Below are 21,623 nucleotides of genomic sequence, written 5' to 3'. Positions count from 1 at the left end.
GCAGGGATCATGTTTGTGACCGATCTTATTAGAGACATGCTAACATCTCCGACATCACGCAGAAATGGACGTAATCACTACATGAAGATATATTTGTCAACTGGAAAAATGCAACTATGCAGCAGTGATGATTTGGGTCTGTTACAGCACTTATTAGGCTATGTCTCTGTTCATTTCCTATAAAACACGGTAAGTATGACCGCATGGTAAATAAAAAATAAAGAATATATACATATATAATGTGTGTGTGTGAGAGAAAGAGAGATAGAGAGTTCGGTAAAACAGGAAAAATTCAAAGTGAAGGCTTATAATAGACCCTACTCTTAAAAACACTCTTTTATTTCCTTCTTGACAACCAACCAATCACAGTCTTCAAAAGACTGTGTCATAGCTAGCAACGGGGTCCGCCCCGCCTCCTCACTAAGATAAAAGTTTTTGTCTTTTCCTTGCTCAGAGTTGCTCTCAGATTGGTCCTGAATCACTCTTAAGCTAAAACTCCTAGTAAGACATTTTTAAGCTAAATTAGGAGCTCTCTAAAAGGATTCTTAGAATATTTAGGAATACGGGCCCTGATCTTCACGGCAAACCACCAAAATAAAAGTTTGCCTTAACTTGAAGAAATTATGGCAGAAATATTTTAGCATTGCTTGAATTTAATCAGTAAACCTCTGTTGTGCAGCACATTTTTGACAAAATAAAAATGAAAAGGCAACGATGTGTTGTAAAGAAATTGTTGTATTTTAATTTTAATACATTTTAATAGACTAATTACATAAGCTTCAGTTTCATTTTATTTGATGTTTCACAAAATCCTGATTTCAAAGGGGCCAATTTTTGTAAAAGTTGTAATAAATTAGCCTAATAGATTTACAGTAGGGGTGTAACTGTACATAAACATGACGGTTCGGTATTGACCTCGGTTCTGATGTCACCGTTTGGTATGTTTTCGGTATAGCAGGAGAAAAAAAAAAAGATGAAAAACAAAAAAAATTATATATATAATTTTTTTTTTTTTTTTTCATTTATACTAAGATTACAACTAACAACAGAGGCCAAACTTAAATTCATTTACTATTTGTTTTAAACTATAATAATCATCACTCAAATTAAAAATTTGTATGCAAACATGTAAATTGCACATAATGCTGTTTTTAAATTAACTTTTAAATTATACAAGCTGTTCATTATTGTTTATTAAAAATAGTATTAAGGAGGAAAGATCGCGCTGACGCGCTCCGTGCTGCCAAGGCTTCTATGCAGCGATTTGTCGCACCACATCAAAGAGCGCCAAAACGGCATTTATTGTCTGAATTTCCTGAAAAAAATCGAATGATCGAATTCTGTGTCAGAATTTACTAAATGTTATAATAGAAAACAGAATTGAAGAAAAATTAAGCAGACGTATTTATAAAACATCGGATAAAGTTATATAAATTGCCATAAATTAAAATGAACAGATTAATAAATGCTGTAAAAAATGTATATTGTTAGTTCATACTTTGAGCATTTATTAATGTCAGCACATTTTATTATATATTTTTTTACCGTTCCCATGTTTCTTTGGCAAAAATAAAAGCCTACAGTATGATGAGCTGTAGTACTTGATGAAATAATTATTTTTAAATGCAATATGCAGTGCCTTAAACACAATTAACCATGGTAAAATCATCATAATACTCTCCCTCATGTCGATTTTTGCTATAATAAACCATCAAACAGCGCATCTGCTAATTACATGACCACTTATCAAATAAATGCATAAATATTATTATGGTTATTTTTTTTATAAGAAAACTTTCCTTCTCACACAATCACTGCCAATAAATAAACAAAAAAGGTACTGGGTTTCTTACATAAAGCATTTATCTTAAAATAATAATATAGCATATTTAAACCTCTTTTTTGTGTGTTTAGAACCGTCTAAATGACTTGCACTCAAGACATCTGTGAAGGAGGTTTGTATGGTCATCCTGGTAACTGATGTGTCGTTTTGCCTCCTCAGGCGTTTATGATGGAATTGACAGCCCACCAGAGTAGTGTGGGTAACGTCTTACAGGCGGGAAACCAGCTGATCGCTCAAGGCAACCTGAGTGAGGAAGAGGAGGATGAGATCCGAGAGCAGATGACACTTCTCAACTCCCGGTGGGAAAACCTGCGGGTCGCCAGCATGGACCGTCAGTCCAGGTACGGATGCACACATTCATACCGAAGTCTTCTGTTTGAAGAGTGCTTGAATTTGTAATCTCTCTTCTGTCTTCAGACTTCATGAAGTTCTGATGGACCTTCAGCAACGGCAGCTCCAGCTGCTCTCTGATTGGCTGACACAGACGGAGGAGCGGATCCGTAAGATGGAGAAAGAGCCAATAGCAGGAGACATGGAGGGATATCTGACCCAGATAGACCAGCACAAAGTAAGAGAAGCATTTGGTTCTCTAAGTAGGACTTGGTATCGCCATCTATGCCATGGTGTGTCATGATACATTGTGATGAATCACAAAATTATACACTCTAAAATGTTTATGGAATAGTTCACCCAAAAATAAAAATATGCTGAAAATCTACTCCCCATCAGGCCTCCTGAAGATGAGCGTATGAGTTTGTTTCTTCATGGGAACAAATTTGGAGAATGTAGCATTTAGTCATTTGCTCAGCAATGGATGCTCTGCAGTGAATGGGTGCCGTCAGAATGAGAGTCCAAACATCTGATAAAACCATCACAATAATCCACAAGTAATCCACACTATCCCAGTCCATCAGTTAACATTTTAGGAAGCCAAAAACGAGCCCATAATATCTGATCTGTGCATATTTCTCTCCTGAATCAGGCGAGATGACTTTCACTGGAGAAAGTGTTATGTATGGACTCGTATTTTATCTGGAAGCAACGGTTTAAAGTTAAAGCACATTAATGATGGATTTGTTTATTACAAAAAAAGCAGATTTTCACCTCGAAAGAGGTTAATTGATGGACTGGAGTGGTGTGGATTGCTTGTGGATTATTGTGATGTTTTTATCAGCTCATTCTGACGGCACCCATTCACTGCAGAGCATCCACTGGTGAACAAGTGATGTAATGCTACATTTCTCCAAATCTGTTCTGATGAACAGACAAACTCAATATATCTTGGGTGGCCTTAAGGTGAGTACATTTTCATCAAATTGTAATTTTTTGGGGGTGATCTATTTCTTTAAAAAAAAACAACACAGTGCTCGATTAAAAAAGGATGAATCCAGTGCTGGGTTGTTTTGGCCAAGCTGTAAAATTACTATACTGCAGGGTTCATATTAACCAGAAATGAGTTGTAAATGAAAATCAAACGCATAATGCCTACAATACAGAATACAACCAATAGTAATAATCAAGAGGTAAAACGGATAGGTGAAGTGGTGTCAGCACACACAAAGCCATATGCACTTGAACCCGCATGACATGTAATTCTCTCTTTCAAATCTGCATTTCCAACCCACCACAGTTGGGTTATTGATTATGAATTATCATCAACCCAGCTTCCTTACCCAACAGTCTTAATCCAGCATTTGGGCTGAAAAATAGGCCAGTGTTTTTAGAGTGCAACTTTAACAGAAAAAGGTATATTGAAGATTGTAGAAAATTATTACTAAGAAAAATTAAAAGAAAATTATGAGACAAAGTGTATAACTTAGCTTTAATAAAGTCTCTTAAAATAGCAACCTCGTTCCCAAGGACACTTGAATAGTTAATGAATGACTCCCATCAGATATCCCGTCTGTGTACACAACCTGTTCACAAATAAAAGCTTTCTCTTTCTGATCCCCAACGTGAATTTATCATGAATGCTGAAAGGAGAGAGAGAGCGGGAGATTGAGTTGTGAGGAGAATGAATAAGCAAATCAACACACGCCCCAGCGAATGAGGGGCAAACATGACCTCTGCGTGTTTGTTCAGTTAGCGAATGGAGAACACACACGTTCGCTCCCACACACATGCTTACATTTAGGAGCCTCACAGTCTCATAGGAAGGGTACCACATAACACTAGTGCTTCCACATTATTTACAGAGACACGCACATGTACACTTTCATACTTGACACAGTACAGGGTCAAAAAATATCTGCCCAAAAATTCTACTACATCAAACTTATTCTGAGAAACCTGTTAAAAACATGCCTTGGGCAGATTTGACCCAAAATTAAAAGAAAGGTATTATAAATTTGATCTAGCCAATATTCTGAATTACATGTAGTAAAGGCTTTTGTATGGACATTATTTTCATGTTTGCTTCCAGTTTGGTTTTATTTCCTGTAAAATAATACATGCATACATACATACATACATACATACATACATACATACATACATACATACATACATACATACATACATACATAAATAAATAAAATCAAGTCATAATAATTGCAATGTGAAAAAAAAAATCAATAATTACTATAATTTCAGATGATAATATGGTGATTTTGTGATGTCTTAATAAATGCACTTTTCCTCTTTCACTTGGCGGCAGCTAAATTACACACAAACAGTTCCTAGGCCTGGATGGTATACAAAGATTAATTACAAACTGTAATATTGCTCCGTGTGATTTTCAAATCGCAAAGGTCGGGATTTAAAACATGTGTTGCGTGTTTTGAAGCGCGGGCGTTCACGAGTTGTAGTAACAGGGGTCTCAGAGCGACGGTTCATAGACATATTTCATAGACTCATTAGCATCTGTAAATGAAGAATTTAAGACGTAAATATTAGTAGTGAAAGTTTACAGTGGTATTAGCCTATAAAATAAAATGGTTATTTTTCTTAAATACTTAATTTCTGCCATATTATTTTAATTAAGATTAAGCTTATAGTAATGTGAATAGTTTTTTTTTAATCTAAAATATTTTGGTGGGTCTTGAAATAGATTATACTTGTCTAGGTGGGTCGTGGAATGGAAAAGTTTGGGAACCCCTGCTTTAGACCATAGGTCTTCAACCCTGTTCCTGGGGACCCACTGTCCTGCAGAGTTTAGCTACAACCCTAATCAAACACACCTGAAGCACCTAATCAAGCTCCTCAAGATTGCTTGAAAATACAAAGACAGGTGTGCTGAAGCAGGTTGTAAATAAACTTTGCAGGACAGCGGGTCCCCGCGAGCAGGGTCGAAGACCTCTCATTTTGACCTCTTTTTTTTGTGTTATTTCCTCAGGTTTTGCAGAATGATCTGGAGCTGGAACAGGTGAAGGTGAACTCTCTCACGCACATGGTTGTGGTCGTGGATGAGAACAGCGGGGAGAGCGCCACTGCTGCCCTGGAGGAACAACTGCAGGTAGAGGACAACATGCATAACGATGGGTTTTTATTTGTTGTGTCGAAATGACTAATTATGAAATGGCTATTCAGAGAGTCTGGTCAGAGCTGTTATTTTCTTCAGACATACAAATTATAGAACTCACTTGTTTCAATTATTAAAAAAATTACTTTTTAAGTGTCAGCTGGTGTTTCTTAAGCACTAATTTTTGTATATCACCATAACAAGTAGTAAATTAAAACACATAACAATGTTTGTGGTTTGCTGAAAACTCAATCATTATGTCTGGCAGTCATTTCTGGTAATATTCATATTTCAATTAATTGTTCATTCCTGCCATCTGTAAGGAAATCTTCAAATACTACTGTTATAAGACGAAAATACATTATGGTATGTGTACCAGTGTGCATTGTTGTTCGACTAGCATTATAGAGATCAAGGTGATTGCTTTATGGTGATCAAGGTGAATGTTACATTGAATGAAGAATGAAATTTACAGTAAGTTTCTTCTCAACTAAAGTGCAAAGGTAATCAAACCAAGCTGTTTTCCATGCCTTTACTGATAGCTTTGCTAAGGATTGAGATCTATTAATGTTGGACACAGTGTTGAGAATTCATTGGATGCAGCACAGCAAGAAACTTGGAACTGAACAGACATTTGACACTCCCAGAGCCGTAAAAGTGTGTGAAAAGTCATTCAGTGAATAACTTTCCCTCTTTTGTTTTTCCTTCTATTCTTTACAGTCACTGGGAGAGCGCTGGGCGGCAGTGTGTCGCTGGACTGAGGAACGCTGGAACAAACTTGAGGAAATTCAGCTGGTGTGGCAGCGGTTGCTTGATGACCAGGTGAAGCCTGATATCAAAAATCCAACATTCCAGTGTAACAAATCACAAGATTCATAATGCGGCCCTTTTATGCATGTTTTCTAATAATTGCAAATAATTCAGTTTGGAAATAATAATAAAAAATGTTTTCATGATCAATTTCTGTAATGTTTGAGTAATTAAATTTAATATTTTGCCCATCCATACATTAATTTCAATCCAGCACATACCTGAAGTTACTAAAGCTGCTGGCCAAAAAATAATCAGAGGTGTCCATCAGGGCTCTGTGTTGGGCCCCATTGTGTTGTGCTCTTATCTTGGACTTGGAATGTTCATTGAATGCATTTAAGGGTCAGATTGCTATTTTAACAGTTTAGGCTGCATTCTGGGAAAGGGTGAGATTCAATTATGGCAGTTTATGACTTGCAGATACCATTACCATTGACCCATTACATCATTAGTGTAGAGTGCACACAATCTTATTTTCACACTTCCCCCGTCTGGACCACTTCCGTCAGTCTGCAAACTGAACTGTGATGTAAATCAGAGGATATTGTCTATGATATTACATTAAATGAATGATTTTTATGCCAAAGTACTGTGTAAAGGACAGTAGTATGATTATTTTCTCTTTTTATTTGGGGCAATGTATGAATGATGAAGCATTTTTGCTACTGGGAAATCAACTTTCTTCTCCTCCATTCAGAGTTTATTTGGATCATGGCTAGCAGATAAGGAGAAGGCCTTGAGTGAAGTTCAGACCAGTGATTTTAAAGACCCTAGTGAAATAAATGCCAGCGTCCGCAGATTAGCCGTGAGTAGACAAACATACATAATTTCATATTTGGAAGTTCTTAATACTTGCTCATAGTTTTGGATGTATGTTTAAACAATCAATGTTCTGAGAACATAAATCATTTTAATTTTAAGATTGTAAATGTAGGTTTTACAAATAACAACTGAAATCTAGCAGGTTGATAAGAGCATTGCTGTTTTGGCCTCTGACTCTTTTCAGAGTCTTAAGGAGGATATGGCCCAGAAGCGGAGGGCCCTGAGTGCTCTGTCAGATGCTGGACAGGATGTGATGGTGCTGTTAAACAGTCCAGCCGCAGCTCAGAGGATCGAAGCAGACACAGACCTACTGACTCAACGCTGGGACAACCTGGTCCAAAAACTAGAGGACTGCTCCAGCCAAGTCAGATAAATGCATCTCACATGTTTGTTTATGCACATTAGCTTTTTATATGACATTGATTCCAAGCATCTGTTTGGTTTCCAGGTAACCGAAGCGGTGTCCGTGACTGGGATGCCCCAGGTTCAAGAGAAGGTTTTCATGGAGACAGTCACAACAGTAACAACACGGATGGAGCAAACCTTCACCAGCAGCGACCGAGAGCTACCACCACCTGCCCCACCAAAAAGACGACATCTTGATACAGACGGCGAGCTCAGGAGACTGTACGACAAACGCACCTTTTCCTTGTAAAAAAAACAAACACAGAAATCTCTTTTATCAGTCCCTCCAGGTTTTTGATATTTTGTCAAGATCAGACAAACTTTGTCTTTTTTGCTTGCATTTGTCTTAACTTTTTTTTTTTTTTTTTTTTTAATTACAAAAATCACTTGAGAGGGGTAAAGCAATATTAGCTAACCAAAATCCATAATTTCAAGCCCAAACAAGTTGTTCAATACGTGTTTAACTGTCCTGCCACTTTATTGCAGTGAATTCCATTGTAACCATATGAAAGTGTTTAACGGAAAGAAAAGTTTCCGAATCAGGCAGTCCCATTTGAGCAATGGAGAGGTTAATACTAATATTTCTGAGTGATCTCTCCAAATTATTAATTCACAACCTACAATAATATATTGTCTTTTCAACCCATTCACTTCCAAAACATACCAGAGCGAGACACATCTGCACAAGTGATCCAACTCCTTGCTTATATTTATGTTAAGCACACGGGACAAAATGAAAATTTCTAGAGGTTTAGTGATGCTATTATGTAATATATGTATGTATGTTACTGAATATAATGAATATTAGTCCTCATAATGACTGATTTCACCAGTAACTATCATGAAATTGTTGCTTTCATCATGCGGTTATGGTTGTTCATAATGAGCACATTTGGGAACCATTAGCATAAGCTATACAGTGTTTACACACACTTAACACACTGTTCTGTTGTTCTGCTCAGCTGTAGCACTCTCTCGTGTGAACCCAGTGTCATGTGTTTGTTTTTTAGAGCTGAAACTGATGTTCCCAAGCTTTTGTCTCGGCTGGCTGCATGGAAGTCATCTGCCCGAGCTGCTGAAGACTCGCCTGTCCTGAAAGAAAAACTACAGGTGTTTTATTATAACACTAAGATTTACCTGTTCATATATTTGGTTTACTGAATATATTTGTCCCATATCGGTAGACCCTGGGTATGGAGCTTGCTGAAAACGAGGGGGCAGTAAAAGAGTTGGTGCAGAAAGGAGAGAAGATGATTGAACAGCTGGAGAAAGGTAGGGGATTGTTGGGGATTTCCTCGATAAATGATGATTCCCGTTGTCTCCTACTGATTAAAATCACTCCATCTGTCTATACAGAAGGTCTGTCTTCAGACGAGGCCCGTTCTGGCCTGGACTCTGTGCGTAAAGAATGGGAGAGCTGCCAAAAGCTGATCCAGGGTCTGAGGAACCGAGCTCAAGTTTTAGAGCGTGTGGAAGAAGTTCAATCCGGACTGAAGGCTGTAAATGAATTCCTGCAGGAACAGGAGAAGTGGTTGATTTCCACAAAAGGATTTAGAGCCAAGGACAACCAGCAGGAACTCCAGACACTCAAAGACGACTGTGAGGTCAGTCAAATACTAGGCAATTTTATGCGAGACACTTTAATCGGATCAGATGTTAAAGGGAATCTAACAGTATCTTAAAAAAAGAAAGGTTCTTTATTGGCATTGATGGTTCCATGAAGAACCGTCTATAGAACATCTATAGAACCTTTCTATTGCACAAAATGGTGAAACAAAGTTCTTCAGATTATTAAAATGTTCTTCATACTAAGAAAAACAGTACTTTTAAGAACTGTCACTGAAGGTTCTTCGAAGGTTCTTTTATGATATTTTTGAAGAACCATTTCTTTTCTCAAAAGAACCATTTTTTTCTTTAGAACATTTGAATGATCTAAAGAACCTTTTCCACTATAATGAACATTCTATTGAAAGCAAAGGTTCCATAGATGTTAAAGTTTCTTCATGGAACCAGTGATGCCAACAAAGAACCTTTATTTTTAAGATTGTAGCACCGAGTTAAAAACCCCTTTGAATGCCTTATTTGATTTTGCAGTGTAACATAGTTGTTAACAGAGCAAATCCGTGCTGTATGTACTGTACTGTGTTTCAGGCTCGAATAGCAGAGCTGGAAAAGCTTCAACCGCAGGTGGAAGATCTCTGTTCTCAGACGGAGTGTCTGGCCACAGAACCTGGTGCCCCTGATACCATGAGGCCCAGTGTGACAGCGCTGGCATCACGCCACAGCACAACTATTCAAGAGCTCAAGACGCGGCAGCAAGATATCACTACAGGTATACATTTCCAAATTGCAGCCTTTACACTACACTCATAACATTCAAAGAATGTGGCTCCAGCCTGCAATTTGAGGGAACTTGGGATTTTGAAAACTGGTAGTTGAGCTTTTCTATCAAAGCTACAAATATAGAGAAATGAAATCACTTCTGGAGAAAGAATAACACACTCTTAAAGGATTGAATTCAAAGGGAATATTTCAGCCAACAATGTCATCGTTTATTCACCCTCATGTCATGCCAACGCATATGACTTTATTCATCCTGTCAAACACAGAAGAAGAAATTTAAGGACGTCCAACTTGCTATTTCCATACTGTAAAATAGACTGTAACTGGTTCTGTCAAGCTCAAAAAATGACAAAAAAGTACCACAGTAAATCTTAAACACAAAAATGGATTCACACTCATTTCTTAAAAATGTTTATAGTATTTTAATAACAGAATTACAATGCATACAATACAATAACATAACAGAAGTGTGCTATTTTGTAAATGTCAGATGAGTGAATAAATGTGCAAAAATTGATACTTTTAGTAAGTCTCGCCAGTCTTTCTCACTCACAGTCTGTCAGGAAAAAGAAGAGAAAAAATAACAATAGTATATCATAATTAGAATCATACATTAGATGACAAGCACATAAATGACTGTAAATCAGCACTGCACACATTCTGTTCTACCACCCAAGACATGAGTGCTGCTGGGAAGTCCCTTTTAAATTTACATTTTCTAAATAAATAAAAAATTAGCTACTTTAATAACAGGCTGTTTTTAGACATAATAATATACATAATATTAATGAAAGCATTAGGGGTGTAATGGTACCTCAGTTTTGAAGTCACAGTTTCAAACATTTTTGGTACAGCTGGGGGAGAAAACATACAATTTTTTTTTTATAAACGGTGGCTTAGTGAACAATTTGTGTCTCTGCCTTTAAATAAACTCAATTATAATTACAATTTTCTTAAGGATAAAAAAATCTATCTCAGCTGATACGGAGCCCTATTAGAGCACATTACTAAAATATTAAAGGCTGCTATTAACAGCAGAGCCCAAACTATTAAATTCAAATATTTTAGATACAATGACCAACACTATATATAAAAAACAAAAAAGTATGCAAACATAATTTCCACGTTTGCACGTAAAGCCAAATGTTAACCATAAGTTAACACATTCCATGGTGTGCCGTAGCCATGCCATATATGACTCTCATTTGTGTGCCGTCATCTGGACCATATACCTCAAAACATATTGTCATCCAAAAGAAAATTCCCTCCAATTCTACAGCTATGGCAAAACATATATGGGGAAAGTTAGGCCCATATGTGCTCAGCATAACTAGCGCAGTACACAACTCTAATAGATTTCAATAGAGCAGTTAGCATGTTGCTAGGCTAACAATGTGAACCCAAACTCATAGTATAGTAAAGTGTCCATTAAATGCTCATTTGAGAACCTCACCAAAAGTTGTAGATCATCCAGAGCCCTAATTTCTAATATTAGTACATAGTGCTAACAATGCCAAGTTTTTATTCTCTGATAAAATGTCCTTAAATTAAGTCACTTTGGATAAAAACGTCTGTATTTGTGTTGCGAGTGCAACTACCTTAAAATACTGCCTAAGTAGGCAGTTCAATAGGTTTTTGGAGCAGATCTACAGAAAGATTGAGGCTCACTGAGATTTTTATAAGTCCCGGGGTTTGAATTTGTGCCAAGGGGTGCATTACCTCCGTTTCTCTGTATCAGTTTCTCTTGTTCTCTTCAGTTTTATTTAAAGACAGAAATAGTGACTTATGCAACAGGTAAATCATTTGTGGAGCCAACAAGAGCAGAGCCAGAGTGAAAGAGAGAGAGCAGTCTATTTATGGCTGTAATGTCAGCGTGGCCCAAGAGAAAGCTTTTACATGCTGATAAACCTGAGTGTGTGTGTGTGTGTGTGTGTGTGTGTGTGTGCTAGAAAGAGCTCCAAGTAAGAGTACATCAGTGTTTAACCTTAAAGCTTGAGCAAATCTCTCTCACACCCACATTTAGCCAGCTATGGAAATGAGGGCATACCATAGGCTTCTATTGTTTTACATACAGCTAATTATGACTATAGACTGACCCCATTCTGAAAAACCTTTCAGAAATAAATTTGATTAAATCAGAATGAAAATGGCAAAAATAACAATGTTTCTTTCTTACAAATAGTTGTTTCCTAATTGAGAACATTCCTAGATGTCCCAAAGTGATGTTTTGTCAAATTTAGTGAACTTCTGTGACCGTTTTGTGCCCACAGTTTAGCTAAACACACACACACACACACACGTTTGCTTAGCTGATTAACATACCATGGACTACTGATGTATTTATATAAAGCTAATTATAATGACTTGCACAAACCCTTATCCCTTAAAGAAAACATGTATCATTATTACTTTATGAATTATTATTTTTTGCCTTCAGGGATGTCCTCAAAAGGAGTTTTTGTCTCATTAATTTTGGGTAATTTTGCAGCAGTTTTGTCCCCAGGGTATGGCTGCATTAAATATAAACAGTTGAATGTTCGTGGGACAATCGGAAAGCTAGTGCTCCATGATTTGACCTGTTGACCTCTAACATCTGGGATTCAAGCTAAACGAACGCACACACACACACAAGGACAAACACAAATGAGCCGCAGGCAGTTATTTTCGTCTTCTCTCTGATATTCAACAAATAAATATCTTAGGAGCCGGTTCACATACATTATTAATCACAAATGTTAAAATCCAACAGAGATTATTTTAGTGATGTACTACAGAAGAGGAAGCATCCAGATGTACAGGAAATACTACATGTGTCAAGGGGCTGTTGGTGTTTTGGGTAGTTATATCAAGTATTGTGACATGCAGTACTCCTACCAATACTATACATATATGTGTGTATATACGAATATACCAATATCATATCATATATTGTATTGTCATATAGTATCATAACATATGTTTTAATTTCCATGTATATGTATACATATACACATACATACATGTATGTGACCCTGGACCACAAAACCAGTCTTGAGTGTAATTTTTTCGAAATTGAGATTTATTTTTCATCTGAAAGCTGAATAAATAAGCTTTCCATTGGTGTATAGACCAATCTATTTCAGTTTCAATTTCAGCTAGCATCGGACAATATCTGGAATCTGGGGGATTTCCCCCCCCTCTGGTTTATGCATCCCTGCCTCTGCTGAATTATTTTCATCCCCGGGATAAAAACATCCCACGATGTCGCTCTGAGGTCCCGATCTAAATTATTTTGCAACTCAATGGTTTAACTGATTCGGAGTTTCAAAAAGCTCCGTTGAAACTGTGTTCTTTGCTCGCTTTCTCTACAGGCCTATAATTTATTCGTTGCTTGAATAACCGTGGAAATGAAATCATTACAATTAATAGGCCTAACGTAATGTTTTTAATAGATAGTGATCACGTTAAATACAGTTTCTGTCGTATTAAAAACATTTCCTGACATGACACCCATTAGGCTATATATTACTTGCCTGAAAAGACGGGTTTATGATGCGAGTTATTAACAGATTACACTAACATTAGGTTACTTAGGCTATTACCTTCCACCTATGGAGAGAGAAAAAAGTTTTCAAAAGCACCCACCCCCTCTGCTTTTTTCACAAATCACACCGTGTGTGTGTATGTGTGTGTGTGTTGGGATATACTGTATGGCATATATTCATTCATATCATATAATATAGTATGTTGTATAATATGATGCATCATATTGTATCATGTCATTTGGCGCATATATATATCATTGCATATATTTTAAAATGCAGTTTTATGAGCTATTAATTGACACAGAAAGACTGAGTATTTATTAAAAAAATGCAAAACTGCTATAATGTGGTGAAAAGAATGAATAGTGACCAGTTAAAGCATCAAAACTTATACTTTCTCTTAAGAATATTTATTTTTTTCAATCAATATGCATTGCTTTTGTATGGCTGGAGTGATGGATTGGTGTGTAATTTGTCGTTGTGTGTCTGTAGTTTTGTCCAGGCTGATGGGGTCCAGAGCGCTGCAACTGATGGAGTCCAGACTGAACACGGTCAGCGCTGATATCAGAGACATCACCACAGCTGAACAGGGAGTCGTTAAAGCTCAGGTGTGTGTGTGTGCGTGTGTGACAGGGATGCTAGGGTCTACAAGCCAGTTTTAGTCACACCTGCCAGTGGTGAGTGAATTGAGACTGTTCACCTGATATGAAAGAGGTTGAATACGTGTGATTGGCCGCAGATACTTTATTTAGTAGACGATTTATACTGTATGTCTTTTGAAGTCCCTCTTGCCTACAAGTAAATCAATGAGAGTTAAAGCCTGTTCATATCAAGGACAGTAACTAATTATAATTACAGAAATACAATATTCTAAAGGTTTAAATTTCACATGCAGTGAAGGTCCATTGTCTGTTCTCAGTAGCTTATGTCCTGTTTGCACCTGGTGTTAAGATGTTCTCGTTGGTCCGATCACAGGTGGGCAACGCTAAATTCAGGTTTGAAGGGTCTTTAAAAAATAAAATAAGTGAACGAGTTTATTTGTTTTACCATTACCACCTTTATTTATTCATTCAGACCATTTTGCGGGTGAGGATTGTACATAATAACTAGAGGAGGGATTCATTGCGTGAACAGAGTAATAGGCCAGTCAGAGCACAATGGAGGCATTGCCTCCTCTCATGTGATTTACACCCAATCATTGTCAGTTACCCTGCACCCATAGTGGATCTGTTAAAACTCTGAGGACTCAGGCCAGGCTAATATAATATAGTCAATCACTATATTATCGTTGTTGGTGTGAATGTGCCTTTAGTCTTTGTCTTACAGTTGATTTAAATCATGTATTTTGTGGCAGTTTGTTGTTGTATTTACTCACCAAAGGCAGTTTTTCCTCTTGTTCGGCGCTTGATGAGGAACCTGCTTGTTGTGTGGGTCTAGCCTTGTGCCATACTGTATGTTTATTCTCTGTTTGGATCTCTGCTTGATCCATGTGTTCAGTCTCTTTCTGATGTTAGCGTTTGGCTTTTGGATGCTTTCTTTAACTCCATGAATGATGGGAAGAACGCCAACGACTAAGATGGTAAAACAAGCCAAAGTGAGCAAACGCTGGCTGGCATTTGTTTTAAGTTCTCTAAATATTTATACTCTGCTGTTTTGGTCTCTGGCCTGAGCCGGGTGATGCCCACGTGGCACAGAAGAGCTTCTGATGGCCGTCTGCACAGCTCTCACCAGACCACACAGACAGACAGAATATGAGCCTGTGTCCAGCTGTGTCTGTCATACAGAAGAGCTGATTATGGACCGTGAGAAGCAGAAACTCCCGTTTTAGCCGTGCCTTGTTTCTGTGGGAGTGGAAGTGGTCTTTGGAGGGTTTTTAGGTGATTGTGGGTCGAGCTGTGTCTCCATCTGCGGGTGTGAATGAAGAACTGCACTCTGATGATCTAAAGATGATCACATGCATGTGAGTGAACAACAAGAAAGGATTTCCAAGATGGGTTTTTCATGGAAAAATGTGTGCATGGTATTTTTGTAGAAATGAATTGGTGAGCGTTGCACATTTTCAGCAGTAGTTCAACAATGTGTACACTAAGAAAAACACACTTTGAATACATGCGTTTAGAGATCAAACATAAGTTTTCAAACATATCCAAAACCAGCATATCCAAGTCTCAGTTTAGCAGGATTTGCCATGTCATAAAAAATAGAAATACACTTAACATCTTTTTTATTTTTTTTAAATCTCATTATCTGGTATTTTAAAGACACTTGCTGACCTTCACACGCAGTCATGATGTGATGCGTAATTTATTTAAACTACTAAATTACTGCATAAATTCCAGAAACATTTTGTAATCAGAGAGATATTAGTTTTGTGCGGAGTTATCTTAGTATTATACACTATTATAATATTTATTCATTTATTATTAGTATTTAGTCATTTATTAGTAGTATATTGTAGTAATGCAATTTTTTATTAGTATTTAGTATTGTTTAATAATTGTAATATTAAAATATTTTTTTTTAGCATTTAGTTGGTTAGCATTAATTTAGTTATTTAGTTATTAGTTTTTAGTTCATCTCATTTTCATAATTCTTTAGTCATTTTGATGTGCTTTGGCATTTTATGTTTTTTTTTGTTTGTTTTTTTAATATATATATATATTTCTATTTGGCTTTTATACATTTTGTTTTTATTTCATCTTTAGTAATTCCACTTACATTTATTTCAGTTAGTTTCCAGGGCAACATTTCTCATTTTAAGTAGTTTAAAAAAAAATCTTATTTCATCAAAATTTATATTTTTAAATTTAGTTAACATTTTAACAGATACATTTTTTTTAAACAATAGTATTTTGTAGTATTACGTGATTCTATTTACTATATTAATGAGATATGTCTCCATAGTTTGGCTGAGGATTCATTCTTGGTTACTACAGTGGCTGTTTAGTTTTCATAATGCTGTTTTATAAGAGTTATGGTTATTAATGATTTAAAGTATGACCTGGTGAACTCTAGTTATGAGAGTGAGGAGAGGTGAGTCCGCAGGCTCTTCTGGGTAACGTAGTTTGGCCTGTTTTCTAGGCTCTTTGTGCTGAGATAGAGCAGCAGCGGCAGAAGGTGTCGGAGGCAGCAGAGCAGCAGGCCTGGACTGAGCTCTCCACCGCCGCCCAGGATCAGCTCAGCATGCTGCAGTGCATTCTGGGTAGCATGAAGGACACAAAGGTGAGAGCTGTGCCATCAGACTGATTGAGATGAATATCTTTGCATGGATGTCATGTGTTTTGATGGTGGTGTTGATGTGGATCAGGTGAAGAGTGAGGAGGTGCAGCGCTGGCTGGATGCGGTTGAGGAGCTGCTGTCTCGAGACGCCAGCGGCTTAAGTCACGGCGACAAACTACAGGAAGAACTCAACCAGTGCAAGGTCAGAGGTCAAAGCATTAATGTGGAAGGGTACTGTTGAATAATCCAGCTAGTTAAATAAAAGCCTCAGTATGCTCTCAGCAAGGTTTTTTTGATTCTTCATTTAAGGCTAAAAAAACTATATCTGCGGTATACTGTTATATATGTTGCACTCTTTCCTCTCAATAACCAAATAAATGCACAACAGACATGACAGCGGTGAGAACATAGCAGTTAAAGGTGACATCATGGAAATCTGACTTTTCCAGGTTTTAAGTGCTATAATCAGGTCCCCAGTGCATGTATCAACCAAGGAAACGTGAAAAAGATTAACCCAGTAACTCTGTTTTAGTAAGCCTTTTTCTGCAAGCTTCTGAAAAAACGAGTCTGATTTCGTTTCCTTGGTGACGTGGCAAAGGGATCTCATTATAATATTACCGCCCCTTAATCTGTAAATTTCCACCCGCTGGAAATTTGCTGAGCAATTTCCTCAGCAAAACCAAAACGTTAGAGTTTCTCTGAAGTTGTTAGTGGTGTTTGAGATGTGTCTGCGCTGTCTGTGCAGGAGCTGGTGAGTGAGATGGAGAGCGTGGACTCGTCTCTGAAGCAAATAAAGGAGAACGTGGCGGCCGTGCAGCAGAGCTCAGTACCGGGTCTGATCAGCTGGGGGCAGAAGGAGCTGGACGACAGTCAGAGACGCTGGGACACGCTCAGTAAAGAGGTGAGAAAGATAACGACTGGTGGTCTTAACATCTATTAGCTGCACAGCAAGGGAAGAACTTGTACAAGGTGGTTTATTCAAGTAGAAACCAATCCGTAAGCCACTTCCCAACCCGGCTTGATTCAAGAACATGTGCTTCTGGGGTAAGTCATGTTACGTGGATTTTGTTTGCAGTTGTTGAGGCGTGAGGAGCGTGTGAGTGAAGGCCAGGAGAAGGTGATGAATCTGAAGAAAGACGTGGCGGAGATGCGCGAGTGGATGATTCAAGTGGACGAGGAGTTTCTCATGAGAGACTTTGAGTACAAGAGCCCAGAGGAGCTGGAGGAGGCGCTGCAGGAGATGAAGGTATTTTAGTATTATTTATATACTGTTATAGCATTTATAAATTGAATTAGTGTTTTTATTTTAATTTTAGTTTTACGAATGTTTGTGCTTTTGTCTTTTTTTAACTATTTAGATTTAATTTTATTTCCTCAGTTTTAGTTCAACATTTCTAATGTTTACATTTTCATATAAATTGATATTTTAGTTCAGCTTTATTTTTTATTAACAAATGATTTAAATAGTTTCAGTTTTGATACAGTAATATGTTTACGTTTGATTGTACATAAACAAGTGTTTGTTATATATTGTTTGTTAAATATTTATTAGTCAAAATTAATGTAAATTTGTACCTTTTTATGATTAAAACTAATTTCGAGCAGGTTGTAAATGCCAAATAGTTTTGGTATCATGTAAGATTAAAAAAAAAAAAATGTGTTGTTGTGAATGTGTTATTTATTGGTTTTTTTTTTTATCTGTATTTTATTTTTTATAATTTTTTTCTGAAGCCCTGACAAAGTTTCTGGTGCCAAATGTTCTCATGATATTTGTCTTCCTTGTGTCTGAACTTTTATTTATTTATTTATTGACATACTTAAAGACTTTTGTGTAAATGTTCTCTCTCCTTCTGTGTTTCAGAGGGCTAAAGAGGATGTGTTACAGAAGGAAGTGCGTGTGAAGATTTTGAAGGACAGCATTAATGTACTGATTAGTAAGACCCCCCCTGGTGGTCCTGATCTGAACCCTGAGCTCACTGATGTGCTACAGGACTACCAGAAACTCTGTGATCGCTTCAAGAGCAAGTGCCACATGCTTGAGGTACACACACACACACTCAGAGACTTGTTATTGGACAGCCCTGCTCCAGATGTGGTTTGGTTCCAGTTTGGATGTGTAGCTGAGATCTGATGTGTTTGTACTGATGTTCAGGAGGTGTGGTCCTGCTGGATCGAGCTGCTGCAGTATCTGGATGTGGAGTCTGGTTGGTTGAACACGCTGGAGGAGAAAGTTCAAGCCACTGAAAGCGTCCCAGAAAACACAGAGTCTATCAGCGAGGCTCTGGAGGTAACTGCTTTCACGCTGAAGGTGTGGTTTAGCACGTTTGACACAATTTTGCAACCAAAATCCAGTCATTTCAATATCAATCCACGTCATTGGGAATTTCAAGTGAAGGTGAAAGATTTCGCAATAGGGTTGGGAATCGAAATTCAGCTCCAATTCCAGAATCGGATACTTAAGGTCATGAATCGGATACTTCGATTCCACCTTTCGATTACTGTGTGCCAGGACCTTCCTCACTAATCTAAACTCTTCAATGTTTGGCTTCGATCAGAACAGCTAAGTATAATATTTGTGATGAGCTAAACATGTTGCAAGAGAGGTGTCACCACCAACATGTCCAAGCACTTTAATTTAACAGATCGTTAAAGATCACAAACACGATTCAAACACCAACATGATCTTATTCCTTTAAAATCTGTGTTCTCGCTGCCGCTGCGCTACATAAAGAGAGCAGCTGTCATGTATATGAATAAAAATAAAGATTGATTGATTACATTATGCCAGTAGGTAGCTAATAGGGGCTGTTAAAATGTATTTGTCTGAGTCATTCATTCAAGAGATTCATTAAAAAACTCTGATTTGATGCAGTGGTGATGCAAGTAAATCTTGAGTTAGTTACATGTGATTTTGTTTAGCTTTCTAATGTTTTTTCCTTCAGAATCACGAGAGAACCACTAGCTCCATTTAAAACAAACAAACAAAAAAACTCAATTTATCAAGACCCATGCAGCTCTATTTTGCACATGAACAGCTCTTAAGCAAGTCCAGTTTTTTTTATGTTGCCTGCTGAATTTTGTTCTTGGTATTCAGCAGCAACTATATGTTTTGCAAGAAGAGACAGAATAGTTGTGACCTTGGACCACAAAACCAGTCATAAGGGTAGATTTAAAAAAAAAAAAGAGATTTGTACATCATCTGAAAGCTGAATAAATAAGCTTTCCATTGAAAGCTAAATATTGAGAAAATCACCTTTAAAGTCGTCCAAATGAAGTTCTTAGCTATGCATATTACTAATCAAAAAATACGTTTTGATATATTTACGGTAGGAAATTTACAAAATATCTTCATGGAACATGTTTACTTAAAATCCTAATAATTTTTGGCGTAAGAAAAATGTATAATTTTGACCCATACAATGCATTGTTGGCTATTGCTACAAATATACCTGTGCTACTTATGACTGCTTTTGTGATCCAGGGTCACATATATGTTTTATATCTAAATGTTTGACTTGGCTCGGAGTCGTAATTGTAGTTGATAAAATTCAATGATACCCAACCCTATTTTGCAACAAGTTCAAGCTGCTCACACAGATTTGCTGCGCTGATCAACAGAAAGCTGCTTGGTTTGAAAGTGATGCATTGCTACATTATTGACAATAGATTGTTTTGACCAAAATGACCACACCTTAAGCATTACACATGCAATGTGACCACATATGCTTTTTGATTATATCTGATTGTGGTGTGAGTGATCGGATCACGTTTTGGACACAGAGTCGGATGTTAAAAGTGTGTCCGTGGTATAAACGGGAGTCCTGATGTGTCTCTCTCTCAGTCTCTGGAGTCGGTTCTGCGTCATCCGGGTGATAACAGGACTCAGATCCGAGAGCTGGCCCAGACTCTCATAGACGGAGGCATTCTGGATGAACTCATCAGCGAGAAACTGGAGAGCTTCAACTCGCGCTACGAAGAACTGACTCAGCTGGTGTGTTCGTTTTGAACCGATCAAATGATTCACTAGAACTGATTCAGGTTCACATCATATATGCAGTGTTACATGTGTGTGTGTGTGCTGTAGGCTGCTGCACGTCAGATGTCCCTGGAGCAGAAGTTGGGGACTCTGAGAGAGAACGAGACGGCCTTACACACACTACAGACGTCCCTGACGCAGCTGGACCAAACGCTCACCTCGTACCTCACTGACCGCATCGATGCCTTCCAGCTGCCACAGGAAGCTCAGGTATGAGCTCTTCGTTCACAGCAGATACCACAAACCACACTCTTCTGACATGTAGACATTCAGAGATACTTAAGATTTCCAATAACCAATGACAGATATATCATTATATTACTTATATAGTATTATAATACTCTTTTACTCTTGTGCCTTTAACATAAAGGGCCAGTTTTACTAAACAGGGCAAATTTGCGTGATTCCAAAAGAGCGCCGATGGGTGTTGGAAATTTCTGCGGGTGATTTACTAACAACACGCAAATTAAATAACACCGATGCAACATCTCACTTACATATCGACCAACGCAATATACCAAGCGCAGAGCAAATTAGAGAAGTCGTGAATAAACAAAGAAATAAATAAGCCACAATACATTGAAAAGAACCGGAGGCCAAAAAATGAAGGGTTGCAACAGTTTTGAAAATGAACCATGGTTTTATTATAGTAAAAATGTAGTAACCATGGTTTTTTTGTCGTATTGATATCCATTTGTATAACCACAGTTTATAACCAATACATGTGGAAAAAATCCTCTTCCTCCTTCCATCCAAAAGACTGTTTGCGCTGGCACAAGCTGTTAGTAAAACTGGCCCTAAAAATGTTCTCTGCAGGCGATTCAGTCCGAGATCGCGGCCCATGAGGCCACACTGGAGGATCTGAGGAGGAGGAATGTAGGTAACGTCCCTCTGACTGTCCCAGAGAGCAAACCAGTGCGAGGAGGAACCCAACTGGACCAGTTACAGGTGAGACACAATACCCCGCAGGACAGGTGCGGTAATGCAAATCACTAGACTATTTATTTTTTTCCCCAAGCTGTTCATACTTCACCCTGGTTTAGTTCATTAATCCTGGGGGCTGTTTCATAAAACAAGTTTACCAAATAAGCCAGGCTTATTTCAGTTAGTCTGACTCATTGTAAAATTATTTGGTTCCATAAAGCAAATTTACCATAGCTC

At 37.6% G+C, this 21,623-nt stretch overlaps 1 protein-coding gene across 6 annotated transcripts in view; it reads left to right on the top strand.

Moving 5' to 3' along the window:
* LOC306860982 (utrophin-like) overlaps positions 1–21,623 on the top strand; it is a gene marked incomplete at its 3' end in the record, with an annotated part of 232,987 nt that overhangs the window by 44,741 nt on the left and 166,623 nt on the right. For all 6 annotated transcript variants that reach the window (XM_079403021.1, XM_079403019.1, XM_079403020.1 and 3 more), the window contains 21 exons: positions 2,003–2,184; positions 2,261–2,411; positions 5,178–5,297; positions 6,024–6,125; positions 6,811–6,918; positions 7,120–7,299; positions 7,384–7,562; positions 8,351–8,450; positions 8,525–8,612; positions 8,697–8,944; positions 9,492–9,672; positions 13,700–13,815; positions 16,289–16,429; positions 16,515–16,628; positions 17,172–17,327; positions 17,502–17,672; positions 18,288–18,467; positions 18,579–18,713; positions 20,268–20,417; positions 20,511–20,672; positions 21,279–21,410. In XM_079403021.1, the coding sequence (XP_079259147.1) occupies positions 2,003–2,184; positions 2,261–2,411; positions 5,178–5,297; positions 6,024–6,125; positions 6,811–6,918; positions 7,120–7,299; positions 7,384–7,562; positions 8,351–8,450; positions 8,525–8,612; positions 8,697–8,944; positions 9,492–9,672; positions 13,700–13,815; positions 16,289–16,429; positions 16,515–16,628; positions 17,172–17,327; positions 17,502–17,672; positions 18,288–18,467; positions 18,579–18,713; positions 20,268–20,417; positions 20,511–20,672; positions 21,279–21,410 (3,096 nt within the window). The remainder of the gene's footprint in view (positions 1–2,002; positions 2,185–2,260; positions 2,412–5,177; positions 5,298–6,023; positions 6,126–6,810; positions 6,919–7,119; positions 7,300–7,383; positions 7,563–8,350; positions 8,451–8,524; positions 8,613–8,696; positions 8,945–9,491; positions 9,673–13,699; positions 13,816–16,288; positions 16,430–16,514; positions 16,629–17,171; positions 17,328–17,501; positions 17,673–18,287; positions 18,468–18,578; positions 18,714–20,267; positions 20,418–20,510; positions 20,673–21,278; positions 21,411–21,623) is intronic.

The sequence above is a fragment of the Barbus barbus genome (assembly GCF_936440315.1).
Source record: "Barbus barbus genome assembly, chromosome: 41".
Classification (NCBI taxonomy): domain Eukaryota; kingdom Metazoa; phylum Chordata; class Actinopteri; order Cypriniformes; family Cyprinidae; genus Barbus; species Barbus barbus.
Note: the sequence above shows the minus strand (reverse complement) of the source record. Positions and strands in the feature narration are given on the sequence as shown.